General features: G+C 35.2%; 1 protein-coding gene across 5 annotated transcripts in view; it reads right to left on the reverse strand.

Moving 5' to 3' along the window:
• LOC128871885 (protein anoxia up-regulated) overlaps positions 1 to 22,981 on the reverse strand; it is a 39,983-nt gene extending 17,002 nt beyond the window's left edge. The window contains exons 1-2 of one of the 5 annotated variants that reach the window (XM_054114033.1): positions 22,724 to 22,981; positions 3,573 to 3,587 (exon numbers count right to left, since the gene is read on the reverse strand). In XM_054114033.1, coding sequence (XP_053970008.1) covers positions 3,573 to 3,587; positions 22,724 to 22,798 — 90 coding nt within the window. In that variant the 5' untranslated portion in view covers positions 22,799 to 22,981. Of the gene's footprint in view, positions 1 to 3,572; positions 3,588 to 14,645; positions 15,350 to 16,115; positions 16,676 to 22,723 lie in introns of those variants that run through there. The other 4 variants (XM_054114032.1, XM_054114034.1, XM_054114036.1 and 1 more) reach the window with 4 other exon arrangements.
• Between the last annotated feature and the right edge of the window lie 1,787 nt (positions 22,982 to 24,768).

Below are 24,768 nucleotides of genomic sequence, written 5' to 3' on the forward strand. Positions count from 1 at the left end.
TCATCGTTGAACTCTGATCTATTGGTTCCGGTATTCTATTGATTGTATTGTTACGTCTGCTACTTTCTAGAAAGCTTTTGCGGTATAAGGTAGATCTGCAGCCTTAACGGTCATTCTCGAAGGCTGAACAATGACGTCCCTTCCTTCAATTTGATTATCACTTTATTTTTACCTTATATCATCGTTGAACTCTGATCTGTTGGTTCCGGTATTCTACCATCCGAGTGCGCTGAGGTGAAACTCGGCTGAAATGGCTGGTGGGCTAATGACATTAAAATCTGAACAGGCCTTGGAATGCGTTCAGGTACATCCTGTCGCCATAATGTAGATGCAGTTCAGTTAACTCCCGCCTTGCGCCTAGCCTGGTTCTGAAAACATGCCTCATAAGATCATGTGTCAACCTCCACAGGACCTCCTTGCTCGGCATTGTTAACTTGGGGCCATTAAGAAACGACTACACTTTCTGAGTCCTGGATAACGCCTCCGAGCGGCGACACGTGAACCTATTCTAAGTCCAAACATATCAGATGGTAGTGACAGCAAGCTTCATGTGTCGAAAGTTCTGAGGGCAGAAGATCGTCATAGCCTATGCCTAAAGCTATTTCAGGTAGGACCTCTGGAGTGAAGTTGTAATCGGCTTCCAGGATTGTATCCGGGAGTGTAAACGGAAATAAGCTTTATTTAGGTAGGGAACCGCGTGTGGGGCCATCCACGGATCCAGGTGTCGAGGGGTTAGAGAAGATGGCCACCACTAGTAAGAGCATATCCACTTACTTTCCGGGCCACTTATCTCTCTTCAAGGGCAATCTATGAGGCCTAAGCGGAACTTAAGGCAAACCAAGAAGGTTTTCTCTGCTCGGTGCAGAAGAAAACAATGGCGCAAAAGTAAGTACGCCATTATTCTTACGGTGGTCAACAACGGGCCGTTACCTCCACATGCTTGTTGCATCCATATGCAGAGGCTCCCCCCCGAAACTTCTACTATGGAAATTTACACCTTTACGAAGAGTGAATCGACGAAGTGGTGGAGATATGCACCTCTGCGTGTAACAGAACCCTCAATAAGACCGTCCCCTTAAAAGGAAAAGCCGCCTTTGTGGAGAACTAAACTCTCTCAACTTAGACTTTCGCGTATACGGCATTTTAATAGAACAGGAAGAGTTAAGTCATTCATAGGGTGGATTTAAGTGAACTCAATAAGACCTAGCTAGTGCACAAACCTGTAAAGTCGCGTCCGAAGGAACTTTAAAGGCACACGAATTTTGTAGGTTTGCATCCGCGCTTTGAGACTTGGTACTGTTCTGACTCCTTTTAACCATAACCGTAGGTAGTCATCGTTCAAAGTTTTTTATAACCATCGAACATAATCCTTTCTCCGCTATCCTTTCTTCGAATGGTAATATAATCTAACCTAGTTGCCTTTTAGACAGTCACGATTTTGGATGAATGCATTTTATGCTCTCAAGTCTAAATAAATCCTCTAAATCGAAATCAAAGATCAGAGTAGGTTTCAGCCAAACTTGTCCATTTAATTTCGAACTATCCGTGTAAACGCAATAAAGTATTATACTAGGTACATCTAATATTTATACGTGGAAACTCAGAGCAACAGCACGAAGGCTTGTCTTTAAACAATACATCAAAGTTATGTTATAAGTTTTATGAATATAGCCTTTCTGTATGAAGTGTATTGCCTGACTTTTCCGATCAACATAACCGGCCATCTAAGGCAACAATCAGCCGTTTGGTTCAGTAATTTGAAGAGCTGTGCGCCTTCATATGCATCATACGGCTGGAAATATTGCCACTGTGGAACAAAGTACGAGTAGGTATCAGGAGGAGACGACCTCAATTCATCATGCGCGCTATTACTATTAAAAGTGAACATTATCGTAACATGATAACGAACTTTGAATGACCTGAATTAGATGACATGAACTTGGACAATATGTCAATGCCATAATACAATATGATACCACGACATGATGTTATCGATGTTATGTTTTGTGAAACCCTTCAAGACCGAACTAGCCAATAAAATGGCTTGGGAAGGTTTATTTAAAATAAACCAGAACATGATAACATGGTATATGGACGAACCCCAGTAGAAGGTGCAGGGGCAGGTGTCTGCGGACTCGAAAGTGCTAGGCAAGAATACAAGTGTTTTTCAAGCGAAAGTCTACGCTTACTTTATCGTGTAGCGCAGCAGTACTAACAGAAGTTTAGCTGTCCTTACTGTCCAGGCATTATCAAAGTTTTCAACTCTTTCCAGGAATGTCTTGATAAGCTGTCCGGAGCATCCGTGTACGTAACGACAGGGAAAATTCTCCTCTCTTATTCAGAAAGTAGAGAAAAGGCTATGAATATCATCCTCAGTGATAGGTAGCTTTAATCTAAATCGATTTAAAGATTGTTTAATTAAATAAGATACAATGTATGAACTAAATACAGTAGGTTCTGTTTTTATGCAGTAGATACGTTCCGCAAGAAACAGCATAAAAAAAACAACATAAAAAAAGCTACTAGTTCTATAGTAAAACTATAGATACGTTTCAAAAGTGCTAAAACCGCATAAATCTGAAATAATGTAATAAAATCGCATAAAAAAGGGCACTAGTCCCATATTATAACTATAGATACGTTCCATAGACCACATGAATCTGAAATAATTAAATAAAATCGCATAAACAAAATATTGTATTTTTGAAAATTATATCTTTATTTAAGAAATGTCAGAATCGAAAAATAAATTTAAGTCAGAAATAGAATCAGACAATACCCACATGTTGCGCGTTCGTTTAGGATTTGGCGTAAAATCACTTTCGTCACTTGAAGAAATGTACACGTCTGATCTAGATAGTTATGCAGGCGGTTCCATACTTGTAGGGTTAGCATTTCTGATGTAATCTGTGATGAGTTTTTGCTTAGCTGGTTTAGAATCTTGTTTATATGTACAATTCCTTATAGGTCGACATGCATTTTGTAATTAAAAAAAAAACCGCACTATTTCAAAACCGCATAAAAAAAAGCCGCATAAAAACAGAACCTACTGTAACTATAATTTTAGAACCATTACAGGTATTCCAACAGGGCATTGTAGATCGGTTTATAACTAACTTGGGAATATACTGCAATGGAACTTGCAGGTTCTGTAGGTAGGAAGATGAACCCGCCAATCATATGTCGTGCCCAGCACAGATGCATAAGCAACACAAACAACTGAGTAAAAATATTTTATCACGCGAGGAAATGAAAATCAATAAAATAGGATAAATACTTAAATTTATTGATAGATAAAATAGATACCATAGACTAAAAATATTATAGAATAAAAAAATCATTTCTACAAATTTTGTTATTTTTTACTTATAAAAGAAAATCTACGGTCTTATTGAATCACTTCATAGAGTAGCGAGATACTAGAAGCTAGTAATAAATGTGTTAACAAGAATGTAGCGTAGCAATTTTATATTTTTCGTATGAAAGCTATCGCGGAAAAGTTGTGCAGGCAGAGTTATCAGTTGTGATTTGAGCAATGTCAATGCTAATAATTTATGCAGGTAAATACTTACACGGGAGACGGGATACTGAAAAATTTAATAAAATGTATTAGAACTATTAATAATCAAATATTATATTATCTATATATAAAAATAAGTATAGATTATAATAAATCGTGCCATATCATATGTGTTAAATTAATTACGTGACCGTATGCACTATTAATATCTATATGCACTATCTACCAAATAATTTTGAATTAATTTTCATCGTTTATTTGTAGCTACAATCCTAGCTGCTCCTGAAAGTATCTTGAAAAAAAATAATAAATATTTGCTTAAGTTGAAATTAAAACGTAAATTCGAATTAAAGAAATTCTCGAACAAACAGGAATATTTTACATACATATGTTGGACATTATACTTCAATTTTCAAAGTGTCTCAAAGACAACTTCGCGAAAGATAACCCGCCAAATTCGCTAGGCAAAATCAAAATTAATAAATAAAATTAAAACAATTATTGCAATGCTTTTAGATAAACAAAATTCTTGTTTTTTTTCACCAGCGCTCGTGTAAGCAAACAGTTCAGATTCTTTTCCAATTCAGTAGTATGGTATTATTTATATTTGTACGCTCGGATAAATAGAACACCATTGACCAAGTTCATCATTGGAAATTCCAAGAAAATAAATGTGCAAAAATTTATGAAAACTATCTGCACTAAAGATCTGACTCTGTGGTATACCTTGTCGGATATTTCATCGATTATCTTAAATAAAGGGTGGGCCATGTAAAATTTGCTTTTTGAATCGGCTATAAAAAAAAAACACTAATCAATATTTTTTCAAACTTTTTTTATTTTGAAGATTGAACATTGTCATTTATAAATGAAAAATAATATCGTTCAAATGACTGCCACGACTGGCTTTACAGAAGGCCATTCGATCAACCCAATTTTTAAGCACATTTTTAATTGTTTGGGCTCCAATTTCATGAATGGCAAGTTCGATTTCGTGTTTTAAAGCATCAATGGTCTCTGGATGGTTCGCATAGCATTTGTCCTTAACGGCTTTCCACAAAAAATAGTCCAACAAAAAACAGTCCAGCTCCGAGGCGGCCAATTGATATCGGAATTTCGGCTGATTATTCGGTTTTCAGAAACGGTAGCCAAAAGTTTGAGTGAAACTTTGGCAGTGTGACAAGTTGCACCGTCCTGTTGAAACCAAATGTCGTCCATGTCATCCTCCTCAATTTTTGGAAACAAAAACTCGTTGAGCATGTCACGGTAACGCTCGCCATTTACTGTAACCTCGGAATAAGAAGAAGACTCACCATTTTGGAAATAGGTTTTCAATATTTCCCAATTTTGTTCAAGCGTATAGCGTCCCATTTCGTAAATGTCAAACCTTTAAGTAAATTATGAACACATTTGACATGTCATTTGTGTTACCATTCTCAAAAAAATAGGTGGTTCCAAAATCAAACGCTAGATGGCCCACCCTGTAGATGTGTGAAATTATCTTTGGTAATATTCATTGCACCAAGCGAAGTTATTTAAAAAGATAAATTGTATGCTCGTATTTGTATTTTTCAAGAAATGTGACGTTCCAGGACCCGAGGAACGTAATGGTTCTGGTGGACAATTCAGTGCCGACAATTTGATTTTCCAATTTGCACAGCACAATCATTGTGTTTTAGTGGTGAAATTGAGTACCATGAATGTTCACAAACTTTATTCGTTGAGCCAATGGTCAGAGACTTGTAAGAACTAAATATAATCAATGTGACTATCGTAGTGGAATGTTGTTCAAATGATATTTGTACGCTCATCTGTACTTCACTTTCTTCTACTCTGGCAGTGGCTAGACTAAATTTACTTGGCATGATTTTCAAAAATACTTGGTAAAATACATAAATAATTATATTTTTTTTCTGCACAAGCATTAATATAGAACACCACCCGCTCCGAATTGACTTTAAAAAAATCCAAATGTATCCAAACGATTTATTCGAGCCCAATAGTAACTCACAAAAATAAAAATGGCATTATAGACCGGTTGAATTAGGCCAAAACGTAGGGGTGAAGCTACTAAAATTCTTAACAAGCTGAAAAGGGATGAAATTGTTCAAAACCTATGTAAAAACAAGCTCCCAATCGATCCAGCTGGGGAAAAAATTTAACTCAAGGTCAAAGGTTAAAACAATGGGTTTTTTGTGAATTTCTCGAAAACGGTCAGTTTTATCGCAAAATTAACTCAGACAAAAATTGTAGATCATACAATTATCTACAAAAAAGGTATGAATGATTTTTTTCCCGAAATACCACCGTTTCTACGATATAACGAAGTAAAGAGTTGCAAGTGTAATAATATGCATAAGCACGCCACTTATATTATATACACTTTTGTAGTAAAGTAAACATCCTTTTATATCGGTGATTTTAACTGAGATTTAAAATATAAAACATACACATGAGTATAATTCTCAGAATATTAGGTATAATGAAACTCCCTTATTTTATGTGCTAGTGTAACCTTGAAGCGACAGCTGCCCATCTGTTCAATTGTGTGCGTGGTCGTATACCTGCTTTATGTGAGAATTCCCCCTAAATGAACTACCGTTAGTCTTGAGCGTCACTCCATAGTGAAAACTAGTGTTTATTCTAACCTATTTTATGTTACTTTAATTTTTATAATAAAAATGTCAGAATATTGTTTTATTTGTGCTAAACTTTTAACTGAAAGTGCAACTGTTACTGTCGAACGTTATACTCGAAAATCTTCTATTGCGTCAGTTAAAAAAAGACAACGTGAAGGACAAGAAGCTAATACACCTGAAGTAATCCCTCCTCATACTAGATCACGTGTATCCGATTTATGTTTTAAAAAATTATGCATGTTTTGTGATCTGGAAATGAACGAAGAGTGCGAGATGAAAAAAGAAGTGGAACGTCGTTGTCGAATTAGCCATGTAAGTACACTTCAATTCAAAGATTCAAATCTAAAAATAGCTCTGAATCGTTCCGATTTGTAGCAGAAGCTGTTGTCGCGCGAATAGAATTTGAATATGATTTAGTTGCTGCTGAAGTTAAATATCATCGTGATCGCTGTGCTACTTTTATGAACCCTACACTCAGTGGAGCTAAAGTCGGTCGTCCTAAAGACGAAACTACGGACCTGGACCTATCAACTTTTGTGAAGTGTAAAAATCGCGTATTATTTTTACATGCAATAACTGGCTGTGACAGAACATCTGCATTTTACAGGAGAGGTAAAACGACCGTCTTTAAATTGTTTGAAAAGCAAGATTTAGTTCAATGTGCTGAAGTTTTCAAAAAAGTTGATTCAACTCCACAAGATGTTATCACCAGCGGAACTCGTTTTCTTCTCTGTATGTACGGAGCAGCTAAAAAAACTACCTGCTTAGATAAATATCGATATGCATGCTTGGTTAAGAATACTCGAAATAAAAAACAAGTACAATTAACTTGTCTTCCTCCAACGACGGTCGCTGCTCATCAACATCTTTTCCGGGTGTATTGCCAAGTTCAAGTACGGCTTGGCTAGACCCAACAGATTGGGTTTGGAATTTGGTCGATGATACATTAGAACCGATTCAGATTTTACTGCCATCTGCACCAGAGAAAATACTAAACACGATTTTTTGCAACTGTAAAAAGGATGCAATGCCAAATGTGGTTGCAAAAAAGTGGGTCTGTATTGTTCTCTGGCGTGCAAAAAATTGTCAAGGCCGATCGTGTTCTAATGTTGAATCACCAACAGCAGAAGATTCGTTCGGTTCCGACGAACTGGCATGCGATTCTTCCTTGTTGACGCAATTTACTTGCAGGCAGTATGAAGAAGAAGAAGAATAGGAAGAAGACTAACATATATGATTGTAACTCGGAATAATACAATACATTTTTTTATCTACGATTTTTTCATTTTAAATCAGTTTTAAGTCCGGAAAATTCTTTTTTACTTCCGTTTTTTTTTATTTTAATAACAACAGATCCGTGGAATAGGCCTACTGGGGAATCTACGTTAAAAAAAACGCGCTAAGTACACTACCTCCGAGGTCGCGTGGAAATGTGTGCATATTATGACACTTGCAACTCTTTACTTCATTATATCTTAGACACGGTGGTATTTAGGGAAAAAATCAAACCTTTTTTGTAGATAATTTTATGATCAACAATTGTTGTCTGAGTTAATTTTGCGATATAAATGACCGTTTTCGAGAAATTCACGAAAACCCCATTTTTTTAACCTTTGACCTCGAGTCAATTTTTCTTTAGAAAAGAGAATCAGAAAACACAAAATAACATCAAATTTTATTCTTTTGTATAAATCGTGCTAAGTATCAGGTATCTGTTTATAAACTGTTAGTGTACGAATAAATTGTGTTACCACTGTATATATGTATATATAAATGTACAGTGTATATTTTTCTTTATTGCATGATCTGTAAATAAAAACAAAAACGAAGCTATATTTAAAAAATTTTACATTTTTCGTTATATTGAGGTTTTAATATAATATTTTATAAATATAACGAGACTATGACATAACGAAACAGTTCATAACTTCGTTATGTCGAGGCATTATTCTCATTCGATCGAGCTATTTGAACAGTGTGGGCAGACGGGCTTTTTAGCACTTACAATCTATTTGTCAAGAAATTTCCCGGTTCTTTAAATTTGAAAATGAAAAAGGGAGCAGGTTTCCACTTCTGTTGTGTACATTGTGAATAAATAGTTCTCACGTTGCCCCCAACGAACGGAAGCAATTTACGAGAAGGATGTTTTGGAACATTAAATCTTATTCGTTCTAAAAAATACGCACAATTGCTTGCCCTATTGACGATTTTATAAGTAAAATCGTCAAAAATGAAAATGCCTAAATATTTGCTTAATACAATTTTCAGCTTTGAAATTGCTAATGATTTCAAATCCATGATAAATCACCAAAACTTACGTGCTGACTCAAGCTCTCCGGATTCATCTGATGAAGATAACATTATTTTTGTATAATTAAGTTTAGTCTTCTACGCATTTTACAACATAAGTAATTTATTTTCCCAATTACTAACGCTGGAAATATTGTATTCAACCAACCAACCGCTGCCGATTCACTTACAACGCAGAGAGATTGTCGTCTTTGTCTACAAGGAGGCGAAAAGCTTCGTCGGTACGTCAATAGCACTCAAAAATCTCTTATACATGTTTCCTTGCTTTCCATCGAATCCATAAATAAATATCATTTCATGTTTTACCATAAATTTCATGCTAATCATTTTTTTTTTCTTCAACCTTCTTCGAAATGAGTCAAAATAAAGAACGAAACAAAAACAAAACTCAGCGATTATTTTTGCTCCGGTAGATAACTCAATGCATGCCAAAACCAATGAAAAAGGTAAGAAATTAAAAATATGTACATATTTACAGTATATAATAAAAGGGTTATTCTTTACAAAGTTTGAACCCAGATTATTTCAATGCAGTGCTGAAGGTCTTGACATTTGGGTGCTTCGCTATGAGCGCCTATATTCCCTAAACACCAGTTTTTTTCATTGGATTTTACACAATATATACATAATAATGAGTATGAGCGAGATAGATTTAGTTTTACAGTAGTTGCAATTGTTTACGCGAAAAGGTGATGAGAATTTACATGACACAAAACTTCTGAAGATATTGAGAATGTGATTGTAGTGGTTTTAATATACTCAAAACGGAAAAAGAGGTCAACCAGGATACGATCTGGTGCATGCAGAGTACCTTGCGCAATTTTTGATGTACAATATCGGCCAACATCTATTTACAACATAATTGCTTTCAATACATAGTATTCATGGGCTTCCATCCGTGTGCATAGAGTCCACACTAAAGCTGTAAAGCACAGAGTTTTCGTTTTTCCTAATTCATATCAATTTGATCCTAAAATTTTTAGTACAATACTTTGAACCGGCACTGATATCAATGCATATATATAGCATTGTCCTATATCTGCAAAGCTAGTGTTGAGCCATAGTTATTCATTTTTTATTCTAACAATGTGCGTACTTAAGTAGTCAATACTACTTTTTGTTCCAGCAGAACGACGTGCTGTTCTTGAACCTATCGATTTATTGAAGAAAGTGTTCGGAGATAGAATCATCTCCACAAATGGCTATACACTGACTTCCAGATGAAGTGATTTACATTGTTGTTGTGTTGTTGTTGTAGTTGTGATAGTCCCTGGCCGAATATAAATCCGGGTTGTTCAAGTAACGTAGAACCGCTGTCGTGGGTCATTTTTTGGTGCAGTTGACCGACGGCGAAATTAAAAACCGAATTTTATCATATAATCTTCTTCAACGAAAATCGTTGAAAACCGCGTTCATAAAGGACAACTTTTGTTGCTTCAACTTTTCAACATTTCTTAGATGTATCTTAACATTGACTTAACCTAACTGTTCATTTTGGCTTACAAATGTATTCTATAATTCTTGCATGACGATGTTGGTACTTTTGACTTGAAAGTTATGAAAGACTTTGTCTAATTGGGAATAAATGGCACCAACAATGTCAGCCTTGAGATCAGGCAAAGGACAATTATTGCCCCGTAATGCGTCGAAGAATTGGGAAGGACCTCTCCGAGCCGTTTGATACCAAACGAGGTTTCAGACAGGGTGACTCGCTGTCGTGTGACTTCTTTAACCTGATGTTGGAGGGCATCGTACGAGCCGCAGAACTTAATCGCTCAGGCACAATTTTTTATAAGAGCGTACAATTGTTGGTGTATGCTGATGATATCGACGTCATCGGCCTTAACTACCGCGCTGTTAGTTCTGCCTTCTCCAAACTGGATGAAGAGGCAAAGCGAATGGGTCTTGTGGTGAACGAGGGCAAAACGAAATACCTCCTGTCTTCAAATGTCACTGTAGACAATTATAATTTCGAGGTTGTAAAAGACTTCGTCTATTTAGGAACCAGCATAACACCGAGCGAGCCGCCGTAGCCGAATGGGTTGGTGCGTGATACCATTCGGAATTCACAGAGAGGTCGTTGGTTCGGATCTCGGTGAAAGCAAAATTTATAAAAACATTTTTCTAATAGCGGTCGCCCCTTGGCAGGCAATGGCAAACCTCCGAGTGTATTTCTGCCATGAAAAAGCTCCTCATAAAAATATTTGCCGTTCGGAGTCGGCTTGAAACTGTAGGTCCCTCCATTTGTGGAACAACATCAAAACGCACACCACAAATAGGAGGAGGAGCTCGACCAAACACCTAACAGTAGTGTACGCGCCAATTATTTATTTTTTATTTTATTAACACCGATAACAATGTCAGCCTTGAAATCCAACGTAGAATCTCTCTTGCCAACAAGTGCTGTAAAGTCCTCTCTCGACGAACAAAACTAACACTCTACAAGACTCTCATCATACCCGTCCTAACGTATGGCGCAGAAGCTTGGACGATGACAACATCCGATGAAGCGACGCTTGGAGTGTTCGAGAGAAAGATTCTGCGTAAGATTTTTGGACCTTTGCACGTTAGCAACGGCGAATATCGCAGACGATGGAACGACGAGCTGTATGAGCTTTACGACGACATAGACATAGCACAGCGAATAAAGATCCAGCGGCTACGTTGGCTGGGTCATGTCGTCCGAATGGATACAAACGCTCCGTCTTTGAAAGTATTCGATGCGGTACCAGCTGGTGGTAGCAGAGGAAGAGGGCGGCCTCCTCTGCGTTGGAAAGATCAGGTGGAGAAGGACTTTGCTTCACTTGGTGTGTCCAACTGGCGCCGGTTAGCACGAGAAAGAAACGACTGGTGCGCTTTGTTAAACTCGGCCAAAATCACGTAAGCGGTTATAGCGCCAATTAAGAAGAAGAAGAGAATGCGTCGATGATGTCAAACTATGATAAAAAGTTATTTTTTGCTTGTTGTGCATTGTAAGACGCAAAAAAATCGACTGATTGTGTAGGATTAGGTATGTTATACCTACGTATGGCATATAGCGATACACCCATACTAAGTTTAAAAAATCTGTCCGTGGAAACTTCCCAAATAGGGAAAGGGTTGTTACCTGTCTAAATCTTTAGTGAATTTAATATATAACATATATCTATATATACAGTCTGTCTTACAAAAACGTGACCGCCATAACTAACTATTTGACCAATTCGATTCAAACAAATTACATTGTTAGGGCTTATAATATTTATAATAGGCAATATATTCAATAAAAATGTACTCGTATAGTCACCACCATTAGCTATAATGGCTTCGCACCTTCGAGTCATGCGTTGAGTTAATTTCTGCGCAAGTTGTGGAAGTAATCAAATCCAAATCAGCCGAATTTGTCTTGATACTTGTTTGTCCGTCCATTTTTTTTTTATCTTAACTTTTTTCTTAACTATTACCCAAACATTTTCAATAGGGCTGACATCAGGCGACTGTGAAAGTCAATACAACATTTCAATCTCATTTTCTTTTATGTGTTTCGTTAAATTTTATTCATCAAAACTTCAAATTGGTACTAAACAATAACATTATAAATGGCTAAATCATCTTCCGAGAAGCAGTCCCAAACATGACAACACTTACAGTTCGCTGAATTTGTCAATTATCAGCAGTGCACCAGGATCGACGTATGCAACAATTCGCTCAAAAGGAAGATCCATGGGGGAATATTACATTTGCCCAATTCCGTTCGGAATTCGCCTCAGCCCATGCAAGTCTTTTTTCAATGTGTGATAATTGAGGTCTTCTGCACGTAAGCGTCCTCTAATCGTGTCTTTGGCATATAACACCACTGATCTTCTGGCCTTGCTTTGGAGAGTGATTTTTTTTGGGTCTCGTCCTGGGAAGTCGTTAACGTTTTTAACTTCAGTATAACATTGCGGCCGCCGTAGACGAATTGGTTGGTGTGTGACTAACATTCGAAATTCAGAGAGAACGTAGGGTCGAATCTCGGTGAAAGATCAAAATTAAGAAACAGTTTTTTCTAATAGCGGCCGCCCCTCGGTAGGCAATGGCAAACCTCCGAGTGTATTTCTGCCATGAAAAAGCTCCTCATAAAAAATATCTGCCGTTCGGAGCCGGCTCGAAACTTTAGGTCCCTCCATTTGTGGAACAACATCAAGACGCACACCACAAATAGGAGCAGGAGCTCGGCCAAACACCCAAAACGGGTGTATGCGCCAATTATATATATACATATATATTATATAACATTATACTTATTTTTCTATGAACGTCTTCGACTTCTTTAAATATTTTTCACTCAGATGCACGTCAAATTTTTGGACTTACCTATTTATAGTATATAAATCGTTTTTCATACGCGGAACTCATTTTGTAAAAACGCTTTCTTAATTGTAATTTTCGATTATTATTATATTATTTTGTATGTTGGTCCACTCATCTCGAAGATTTGTTCACGGTTGGAAAAATATAGCATGTTTAGTTTGTTTGTGAGAGGCATAAATAAGACAAGTGTTTTGTATATTCGGGGATTTTCTGCTGAATCAACACTTGTTATGACCCTTTTAAGCAAATCTGGATCATCGTTTACGTCATTCAATTCCTGAGCGACGCTCATGCGAAGTTGTTTATGGTCAAAATTCAGTAGTTTTGAAACGTGCTTCGCTGCCACACGGTTCATGCCCAATTTTTCGTAAGGATTGCATGGCATGAGCCAACCGATATGCCGACTTTCTCAGCAACTTTTCTAATTGGGATTCGACAATTTTCCATAACAATTTTCTTCACTTTCTCAACATTTTAATAGATTGTTGATGTGCTGGGGCGTCTAGAGCGAGCGCCGTTATTCACGTCTTCTCGATCTTCTTTGAAAAGCATGTACCACTTGTAAATATTTTTTTGACTCCGAGTACTCTCACCGTATGCCACTGTCAACATTTCAAGTGTTATTGAGCGCTTAATTCCATTTTTTACACAAAATTTTATGCAACTTCATTCATTTTTTTCAATAGTAGAACATCGCCGAACACGCAATTCTTGTCTTATTTATGCCTCTCACAAACAAACTATATTACTGAAACCGCGAATATATCTTCGAAATGAGTGGACCAACATAAAAAATAATAATAATCGAAAATTACAATTTAGAAAGCGTTTTTACAAAATGACTTCCGCTTATGCAAAACGATTTGTACACTATATAGTATATAGGACCAAAAATTTCAAAATAATAATAATCGAAAGTCGAATGTACTTAGCCCACAAAGTTTGAAAATTCACCTTAATTTTAGAACACACCTCATACGCATGTTTTGAAATACCCTTTATAATTATGCGGAAATGGATGCACCGGGATTTATGACTCCTCATGATGGCGATCATTCAACACGTACGCTATAATATGTACCCCACTCTACTGAGTAGTCAAAATTCTCATTACCTGAACAATTATTTCTTTATTTTCAATTACCATAATAAAAGATACATGTTCCATTGGTTTCTAAGTTCCACTAACGGGTCAAAGGAGTTGCTGCTTCTCTGCCTTTGACTATACCATAACCACTGATTGTGAAATGTTTCACTCTAAGTAAATTTTGAGCCATTAAAAGCTAGTGTTCATTTTTCTTATTTTCATATTCAACTGAATACCTTTTCGAAAGTTCGGAATTCGTTTCATGCTCGAATCGAATAGTCGCGAATCCATCAGTGTCTTCTGTACTTGTGCTTTTGCACGCTCCAACTAACGCATGAAAGCTAATATGGTCAAATCCAGAGCTACATATAGTATATACACATGTACCAAGTTTTCTTAAGTTTCATATCGGGTTCTAGGTTTATAATTAGGGACGATATTTTTTTCCTACTGTATTATTCCCCACTTTTTTAATTTTTAAAAATATTTTATTATTTATTTACTTTCTCATGGAAATGGAGCAAAATACTTTTTACTGGTCAAATAAAGGTTTTAAATAACTTATTTCGCCTATTTTGTAAGATATGACTAATTCCTGATTCCATGTAAAAATTTCACATCACATAAATTCGGTATAGTAAAATAGCATCCTTGTTCCTAAGGATTCATGAATATCGCATTGCTGTCATACTTATATGTACATTAACTATTCGGTTTTAAATTAAAGAAAATTATTTTTCTTTGGTTAATACAATAAGTTTTAGTTTATTTCTGGTTGCAATGTTATATCACAAGTACACATGTTAAGTTTTTTAACAATATTTTTGTTTTTAATAGCTACAAAAAAAATTAATTTAATAACAATTATGTGATTGTTTTCCTTAACATTTTAAATGTATACATATATATATATATGTATGTACCTATGTATATTAATGCTTCAAAAGAAACTAAGGTTTTGTAATCGGATATTATATATATATATTCTTGAACAAATTCGTGTTTAGTGTGATTGAATGTGAGTGTGTTTTAGTGACTTTCGACAGTGTTGTTGAATTAGTGTTGTTTAGTTAGAAAGTATGTAAGTATTGCAAGTATTAATTTAGTATTCATACTTTGTTGCAAAATATAGTATTACATAATTTAAACATGGTATGAAAAATGACGGTATCTAGTGCCACCAGGAAGGTTGCCAGAAGTTGTTGATGAATAACTGTAACCACCTGGTCCAGCGCCTGTGGTGCTAGTTCTCTCTGTGTTGTAATTGTAGGATCCGCCCGGACCAGAACGAGATGATGACTCAACCGTCGAGGAGTATGTGGAGCGTTCAGGCCTAGCGTAAGGATTGTTAGAATCGTAGGCGCTCTTTTCAACATTCGACTTGTAAGAGTATGAATAATCATTAGAACTTCTTTGGCGGTGGGTACCTGGCCTTTCAGTACACAAGTCCAAACGAGGAGTCTGCGAATGTGGGTGGCAGAATTCAAACTGATTAAATTTACTGTTTCCTTTAATACTTTCACTTACGTACAAATTAGGTAAATACGAATACAATTATGAATATAAACACTATTATATAATATTTTGATTGTTACTTTGTAATGAAAATAGCTTTTAAATTTCTTGAAAGTTCAAGATACATCTTGCTGTTTTAGTTAAGATACCAAAAAAAGAAATATTTAATTTAAAAAGGAAATTGAAACATGTTTGAATTTTTTGAAAAAAATTGCTATTTCACGTAGTGTTCACTATTTATGTATGTTCTTTTCTCTGTGCTTGTAGTTTGCCAATATTTGCTGTATATATATTATATATCAATATATGTACATTTGTAGTTTGCCAAATAATTAATCATTGTTTTCCATATAGTGCGTTAAAATATGCACATGCTTATTTTTTTGTTGTTCAGTCTAATACAGAAGTGAAATGCATTTCCCTCCAACTACCCCATGTGGATATTAAATATTTCATACATACTGGTATGAATATTTTTATTAAAGCAATTTTAAGTTTTAACTGGAAAATATTAGATACCTATATTGATAATTATTAAATTGATTGATAGTTAAATAATATTTAATTGATTATTATTAATTCAGTAACTCATTCTCAGTCGTACACTTTTTCTTAATTTTTATGTTATCCCTCTATTTTTTTCTAGAAATTATGCTCGGTATATTGATGGACTTCTAACCATGCAATCTTGTTGAATGTAAAGATTTTCAAAATTAAAGTAACCGATTTTATTCTCCAAAATAGGTAATCAAACAAAAAAATCTTTGTTTATTAATGTTTAAATATTATGTTTATTGTGTTTTAGTGTATGTATGTAAATTTTTTGATTCATTAAATTACTTGTAATTTGACTTTTTTGTTTTAATAATAATATTTTGTGACAGTGGCACCAGAGCGCGCATTGCGGTAACTTTCTCGCCGAACAGGCAAACTCTCCGATGCAGCGCGATGTAAACGTGGTAATACTGCGTCAATGCTATCGCGTGATGTGCGAGCGGCGGTGTTGCCTCCAGCTTCTACGGTATCGATATGTTGACGAACCATGTTTAGAATCCGCTCCCTATTTTGATCTCTTGCCGGTATATAAGGCTTAATAGGCTCATTTAAAATACGATAGTTGGGCTTAATGGCTGCACGATTAATCGGGTCAAGAATGGAGCGTTTTCGTCTTTCGCTTTCGGGACGATGCGACCCGAAAGCGGTAACGGGGTCAGCAACGAGTGAGGGACGTGGTACATATGGGCATTTCTCCCAGTCAATTGGCGTTTTGCTCTGCAATGCCCACACAATGAATTTCAGAAAAGCATAGTCATAGTCAAAAACAAATATGTACGTATGTAGTTAGATTTGTGCTTATGAAGAAGTTTTAGAAAAGAGTTTTACCTTAGTTTAATGAGGCGCGGGGTAGGCTGGCAAAATAGCAAGGCGCATTGATAATTTGTATGTACATATACATATGTATGTAGCAATATCAGAACAAATGCAATACAAACGTAATATGGAAATTATATACACACGTATTTACAAAAAATAAGTAACAAGCGAACAATTTATTTACAAGGTTTTCAGCTTATATAATATATATATATTTTTTTTTGAACCATTAAAATATCAGGTGTTATTGCAAAATAATTCTGCTCCTATACTCCTCAAGCATTTGTGTTATGTTTAGTTTTACATATTATTTATTTACACCAACGACTCATAATTTCAGTATCTTTTTGGAGAGGGTATGCACTTTTAGCCATTAAAGTACTATTTTCATGTACCTATAAAACTATTCGTAAATTTTATATACGAGGTGTGTTCAAAAAGTATGGCGAATTTTGAATTTTCGGAGGTTACATTCGAATTTCGATTTTTTTTTTGCGAATACGGTTTGGGCATGAGACGGGTCGCCGCATACTTCGTACCAAAACTGCTCAATTTCGATCCAAAACAGCATCGCATGAACATTGCTAATGAGATTTGGACTCTGTCCGCGACGACCCAAATTAGCTCCAGAGGGTCATAACTGGTGACGAATCGTGGGTCTATGGTTATGACGTGGAAACCAAAGCTAAATCATCTCAATGGAAGCGGTCGCACGAACCAAGACCGCAAAAAGCGTGCCAAGTTCGGTCGAATGTAAGAGTTTTGCTTTCCGTTTTCTTCGATTGCAGGGGCGTTGTGCATTATGAGTTCTTACCACAGAGTAAACGATCAATAAGGAATATTACCTGCAAGTTATGCGCAATTTGCGCGAAGCAATCCGTCAGAAACGCCCGGATTTGTGGAAGAACATAAATTGGCTCTTGCATCACGATAACGCCCCTACTCACACATCGTTGCTTGTGCGTGACTTTTTGGCCAAAAACAACACACTAATGATCCCACAGCCACCGTATTCCCCAGATCTGGCCCCCCGTGTGACTTTTTCTTGTTCCCGAAACTGAAGAGACCCATGAAAGGACGACGCTACGCTACGATTGACGAGATAAAGACGGCATCGAAGGAGGAGCTGAACAAGATAAAAAAAAAGATTTTATGAAGTGCTTCGAAGATCGGAAAAAACGTTGGCACAAGTGCATAATATCTCATGCGGATTACTTTGAAGGGGACAAAATAGATATTAATGAATAAATAAATAATTTTTGAAAAAAAACAAAATTCTCGATACTTTTCGAACACACCTCGTAGAGCGATACTATACAGCTGTGTTTGTTTATATTTTAGTGGTGAATTTTAACGTTTTCTAAGGAGAATTGAAGTAAAAAACGTTGATAAAACTTCGGAACAACCTTTCCCTCGAACACGCCAAGGGGAGTCTTATCTAATTCCAGGATATCAAAGACCGAAATTTGTTGAAGCTTATTGTAGTAGTTTTGGAAAATAATGATATAATATAGAACTTTCTGAAGGTAACATACAGGAGGTCCGAAACCAATAATTGCACAGTTATCCGTCACCAATAGGGCGGAAACATTATGAGATTAACATACCATATGTATGTATACATATATTCGCATAATTATATTACAACTTTACTTTTAAAAGATGCGTATATAGAAATTGCAAAACTCCGATTGTGTACTTTATAATTTTTAGGCTCTTCTTCTTCTTAATTGACGTGATAACCGCTTACGCAATTTTAGCCGAGTTTAATAAAGCGCGCCAGTCGTTTCTTTCTAGTGCTAACCGGCGCCAATTGGACACACCAAGTGAAGCCAAGTCCTTCTCCACCTGATCTTTCCAACGCAGAGGAGGCCTTCCTCTTCCTCTACTACCACCAGCTGGTACCGCATCAATTACTTTCAGAAACGGAGCGTTTATATCCATTCAATTTTTAGGCTAATCGATGGTTATTTACATGAAAAAAGGATTAAAGGTTTCTTGATGTGTATTATGAAAGCAAGAATTAAAGTGAGCGCCGTGTGGTTTTACAAAATATAATTACGTACATAAGTATATTATTTACAAAAAGAGCTCTGAAACAAGCTTATTTTTACAGTTATTACAGTTATACAGTTAGTTTATATCTGTTTGTTTGTATATTCATAAAAATGTTAACATTTTTGAGGAAAATTATTTGCACAAAGAGAGTAACTTGGCGCAAAAACTTAGTCCAAATTCTTGGATAATTTCAACAAATGTAAGAGTTGTGCTGAATTCGCAGCCAATAACCGATTGTGTAATTTTAATTTTTCATTGAAGCTGTTTACATGATTCAACTTTTATGGACGATTTATTGGATGTGAAGCTGAATCCAAAGTTGTCTATAGGTATAGGTAGACAAAAGATAAATCATCCTACAAAAGTAGTAGTAAAATGTTAAAGCGGCGCTGGAATGATTGCGTTGTTTTCGATGGAAATTACGTTGATGAATAAAGTTAAATTCGAATAAAAAAACGTGTTTTCTTTGGTAGACCCGGGACTTTTTATCGCATGTGTTAAAGTTATAAAATTTGTATCTTAAAAGAGAGTTTGTTTTATTCAATTTGTACTCAGGCCAATTCGATATATAGAGATAACGATGTAAAAATATTAGTATCATGGTACAAGTTTGATGTGCATAATCCATAGAAGCGGTAAAAAAATGATTCAATAGGCTTTACGAACGCAGTAACATACCTCCATGTGCGTTGTAGCCATTAAAAAAGCTTCTCACAAGATCCAACACAATCATACCCTCCTATTCCCACACGGGAATATTGGCTTAGATATATCTACATATGTATATGTATATAGTAGTTTGTGTATACAAAATGAGACTACTAATGCGTTCAAACGGTCAAACCCACAACGAGTCAAACATTGGTATGTAAATTAGTTTAGGTGGCATAATACCTTACTATAATACTACTCGTATTAGAGTCCATTAGAGGGGTAATAAAAAGAAATGACTGAATATTATAAAGATCGTTATTAAATTGAAATTAAAGACGTAGTCTCATATGGACCGCAAATATACTCAGTGTTTAGAAAAGGCAAATCAGTAAAAACCTTATATTAAAAGGAATACTCCCAAAGAAATGTAGGACAGCTATATAAAGGTTAAAAATTTCTGCAAGGCGATAGTCTTCACTAAATCAGGTAGCAGGAGGTATGTCAATGCCTGTTAAGGGGCGCTACTAAAGATTTTCCTATAATTTGATATTAGCTCGGAAGATAGTAACTAACATCTGAGTGCACTACCTTCTTATAAAATCCTTCTGCTTTTTCGAGGTGGCATGAAACTGTAGAGTTATCCGCCTCTCGGAATCGGCTTAAAACTGTAAGTCCCTTCATTTGTGGAACAACAACATTCTTATAAAGTGATAAACAAGGTTAACTTGGAGTGTTATATAAATATCTAATTAAATATATTTATGTTGTTTAAGCGCAAGAAAATTTATACAAATCACTAACTTTCGCAAATAAACTGATTAAAAAAGTTGTATGAATAAGACCTCGAGTAAATACCACCAACGAAAGATTATACGAGTATTAAGTACCTTAATTTCCATAATAAACTGTCATGTTTTTAACAATAGCTTAAGGAATACTTTTGTAGTGCTACTCAGTTTATTTACAGTTACATACAATAAATTTTGCTTTTGAAAAAATCAATACAAATAATTTTTGGATTATTTGTTTTTTTTACATACATATGTATGTATGTATATAAGTACGTGCGTCGATTTATGTATGCATATATACGCACAAAAATTACATATTAATATTGAATGCTAGATTTTTATTTTCGCTTTATTTGATTTTTATTTCGTGCTCGCTTGATTTAAGCATTTTGTTTACATTTCAATGGAATTTGGCGGATATTTTTAAATCGTAAGTGTATCTGCGCGCGCAGCTTTGTTCTTCAATGGCAAAACCTCTGTATCCAGCAATGTACAAACATGTGCAGATTGATATATGGTACGTATGAATGTGTTTACGTATTCATGTATATGTTGTTCTCCTACTCTCTCCATAATAAAAGGCACTCAATCGGGGTTCAAGTAATTGTCACTCATTATTTAAGCCATTTTGGCAAGAAGAACAAAACGAAGCTATCAACATTACAAAAAATACACCCAATTTTGATGATAATAAGCTACATACACACATTTTAACAAATAAAAAGATTTTTGTAAATATGTAGGAATATTTAGGCACATTTGCAGGTACATACATACATGAATATATAATTATAAATGTAATAATAAACACAAACGTTGTTATTTTAAAATTAATATTAGTATTTTTCCCATAAAATGGTAAATAATGGTTTTACAAATACATATGTACATATACTTAAGTACATAGCTTTGGGAGGAAACGGTTGAAATATATTCTATAAGTAAAAACGGTTTTTAATATGTAGAATTTGTTATTCAGTTTGAGTTGTAATAACAAGTAATAACGATCCTTAGTTTAGGCAATTTAACTATACCTGATACAACATAGAAGAGTTTTTTAGCCATTGATGCGTTCAAATTTATTATACATAGGTTTAAGTACTTTGTGGTAGGAAAGCTATCTTTTACGGACTGGACACTAAAATACTTTATTCCATGCATGTTATTAAGTATGTATGTACATATGATAATGGTATGACAAAGCGCAGGAGATTAATCATAGAAACTTCACATTACGATTATTCAAACTTCACATTACATTCAAACAAAATTATTAAGCATGTCGTCACCAAAATGCTTTACTGGGTTAAACTATTGTGCTCCTCTCCAAAAAAAAATATTATTAAAGTCCAATGCAACAACTTTATTTATAAAAAAATAACAGTACGGTATTGCTTTTGTTGAAGTTATATAATTTCTCAATTAAGTGCCAATGGCGTGGCATCATGGCATTTCCAAATTACCAAGGCAACGAAACAATAAAATGTATATGTATGTAGGTATATCTTTGCCAACAACTTTTACAATGTCATGACGTCGGGCCATTTGCCTTAGTTGTAATTGACCTATGTTTTTTCGACAAATTTAAATTCATCAAAAAATGTTCTAACTTTGGGCATTTTGGTAACGATATGTAATACAATACAAATCCTATTTTACTAATTCGCTTGTATTAAATATTCGAAAGCTATTTCTGCTAGTTTTTTTTTAAACGAATATGGGGTGTGTATGTATTTTTGCATTATAAATCCACAACAAAATAATATTTTTGTCATAAAAAAATACGAATTCATACATATATTTTTTTCTACTAATGTATTTGTATTTAATGCGATATTCATAAATCACTCTTCACAACGATTGCCAATCGCAGTCTTTTTACATAAGTGTTCTGTATATATTCCTGACCAATTAAAAAGTCAAATCCTTTTCAAACTTGTTTCAATTCTCCTCATATTATTGTTTACAATCAAAGCAACTCCACCAGTTCTTTATTTTCTTTTTTAAACAAATTCAATTGTAAACGTACTTGTATGCAGACGTATTCAAAAAATTGCATTAGTGGATATTTTAAAAATACAGCAAGTAAAGGGGCACTAAAATTATTCACTTCTCACCAATGCCGCAGTGAAAAATGTGCTAACAAATATTTGCACTTTTGCGTCAATATTTTTATTCAGCTTTTTCAACAGCCTCTACGTTATATATATAGAACAGATTGTATCTAATTGTGCTTTTGCACACGCCTCGTAACACATGTATCTATCACATTGTTTGTACAAATATTTGAAAACTCATATTTCAATACGACACAAACCACAATACACTTTAATTGAGATATACAAGCATTTATGGATTAAGTTGGTTACTGCTCTAAACTTAAAGGATGCGCACGTCAACAATATGAGTGTGCAATAAATATTGTTAAATCCAGAGTGCTTACCGATACGGCATACGAGGTAACGACAGGCCTGCTAGTGTAGGTCCTGCGGGTAGTAAATCCACTTTCATAAACCATTTTCGTTCGTTTTAATTTTAATTAGTAATTGAATTGACTTAAAGAAATTTCGCAAATTTTCCACTTATAAAATTTTATGTCCAGAGGATTATTTTTCTATTCGTTTCGTCTCGATGTCGTGTGTTCACTTAGCGCCCGCTCGAGTTCTTCTGGTTTCTGCAATGTTCTTTGTACTTGATTTTGAATAATTTTTTTAGAAAATTTTGACTGCGAAAATTCAGCGTCTCTGCCGCTCTCTCAATGCTAAATTATTTTTGGAATCACCAACACCCAGACAACCCACGTTATGAATATAGTATAAAAACCAGTATATTAGTCTACAATGCTGACGCACTACATGACATACATACATACGTATAAACTCGCTTACATATAATAATTTGTATATATAAGAAATGTATACATATTATATATGTAAATATATGAATCCTAAACATAGGCTTTAGAAACAATCCTACGAAGTAAATTATTATACTTGTACAAGAAATATGTACGTACATATGTAAAATTATATAATAAACGCGGGCATCCTGTGTGAATTTTTCCCCCAATTTGGGTCTTAATGTTGTGGCACAATTGTTACTACACAGAAGTAAATTAAACTACTCTTTCAATAGAAGTGCGAAATAATGAGCAGTTCGAAATTCTTATTAATTATGTGTTATAAAAATTTAATTTTGAAGTCTACACTCACTCAAAGGAAATATAAAGCCACACATCAACGCACATCTTCCTTATACTACTTATAGTATTTCTGGAAGGGTATTATATGTATGTACCATCTGTCTATGTTACGTTCTATTGAAAGTAGTGCATATGAAGCAGTTAAAATTGAAAACAAAATTCCTAAACGGCAGGTATGGTAAGGCCTCCAACGTTCCGAGATAGTTCCCTAACCAATTTTGTAAAATAATTTTCTCTTAAATGACTTTGTAAAATGAAAGTTTTTGACACTTTTGTGACAAACTATTAGCAAGCACAATTTATGTTTCATTTAATATGTTTCGCAGTGAAGTGGTTTCTTGCAACAGGATAGGTATGAAGTATATAAAGGATAGGTATATATAAAGGTGGTACCGTGCCCCTTTTAATGATGTGTGACTTATATTTAAAAATAATGACGCAATTTAATTTAAAGTCCCATGGCGACGTCACGCCTCTTTGCTTTGATGTACACTATCACCGAAGCGGCTGCCATGACAATACAGTGTATCATTTTCCAAGTGAAAACTGGGAATCATAAAGGAAATAGTAGGGGTAGGGCCCTACAGAGTAAATCTAAAAAGCTAATTTACATCCTGATGTTTCAGATCGACAATACTACATTTTAGAAGGCACGCCGGTGTAATGCTTTTTCACCAGGTCACACTGGCGTACTATATATGTATGTAAATATATACGTAACGAATTCAAAGAGCGATTATAAGGGTTATGTTTTGTAGACAAGGCTCTATGAACCTTTTCACGTCCACGAGGTTGGGCTGTAATATTGGTGGAGGAAGAAACAACTAAGTGGCAATAGGGACCCAGAATTTGTGATAATGTTCTCGAAACTAGTAGGAGAATGCCGGGCTTCCATGCGACCGCATCCGAATACTTCAATATTAGCCTCATTTGAATACCTGGTCACATGAACATTTACTTCTGGGCAAATAAGCTAGCTAGACAGGAGGTCCGTGAGGTGGTTTCCTTTCGAAATAAGAGGATTTGGTTTCCCTTGAAAACCTGTGAGTCTCGCGTCAACTCAGTTAGCGCTGGGAAAGTACACCAACGTGCAAAGTTGCAAGATTTTTCTGGCCACGTCCAGATTGGAGGCGCTCGGGGGAACTTTCAAAGTTAACAAATCCTGAGCTCTCGAATTTTTTGGATGCCCTTTTCGGACACCTCCGTTAGGCATCCTTGCGGTTAGACTTGGTATAACTTTGGAGGATGAGGCAAAATCATACCAGCACCTTTCTTCAGCTACCCTG

The sequence above is a fragment of the Anastrepha ludens genome, chromosome 2, assembly GCF_028408465.1.
Source record: "Anastrepha ludens isolate Willacy chromosome 2, idAnaLude1.1, whole genome shotgun sequence".
Classification (NCBI taxonomy): Eukaryota; Metazoa; Arthropoda; class Insecta; order Diptera; family Tephritidae; genus Anastrepha; species Anastrepha ludens.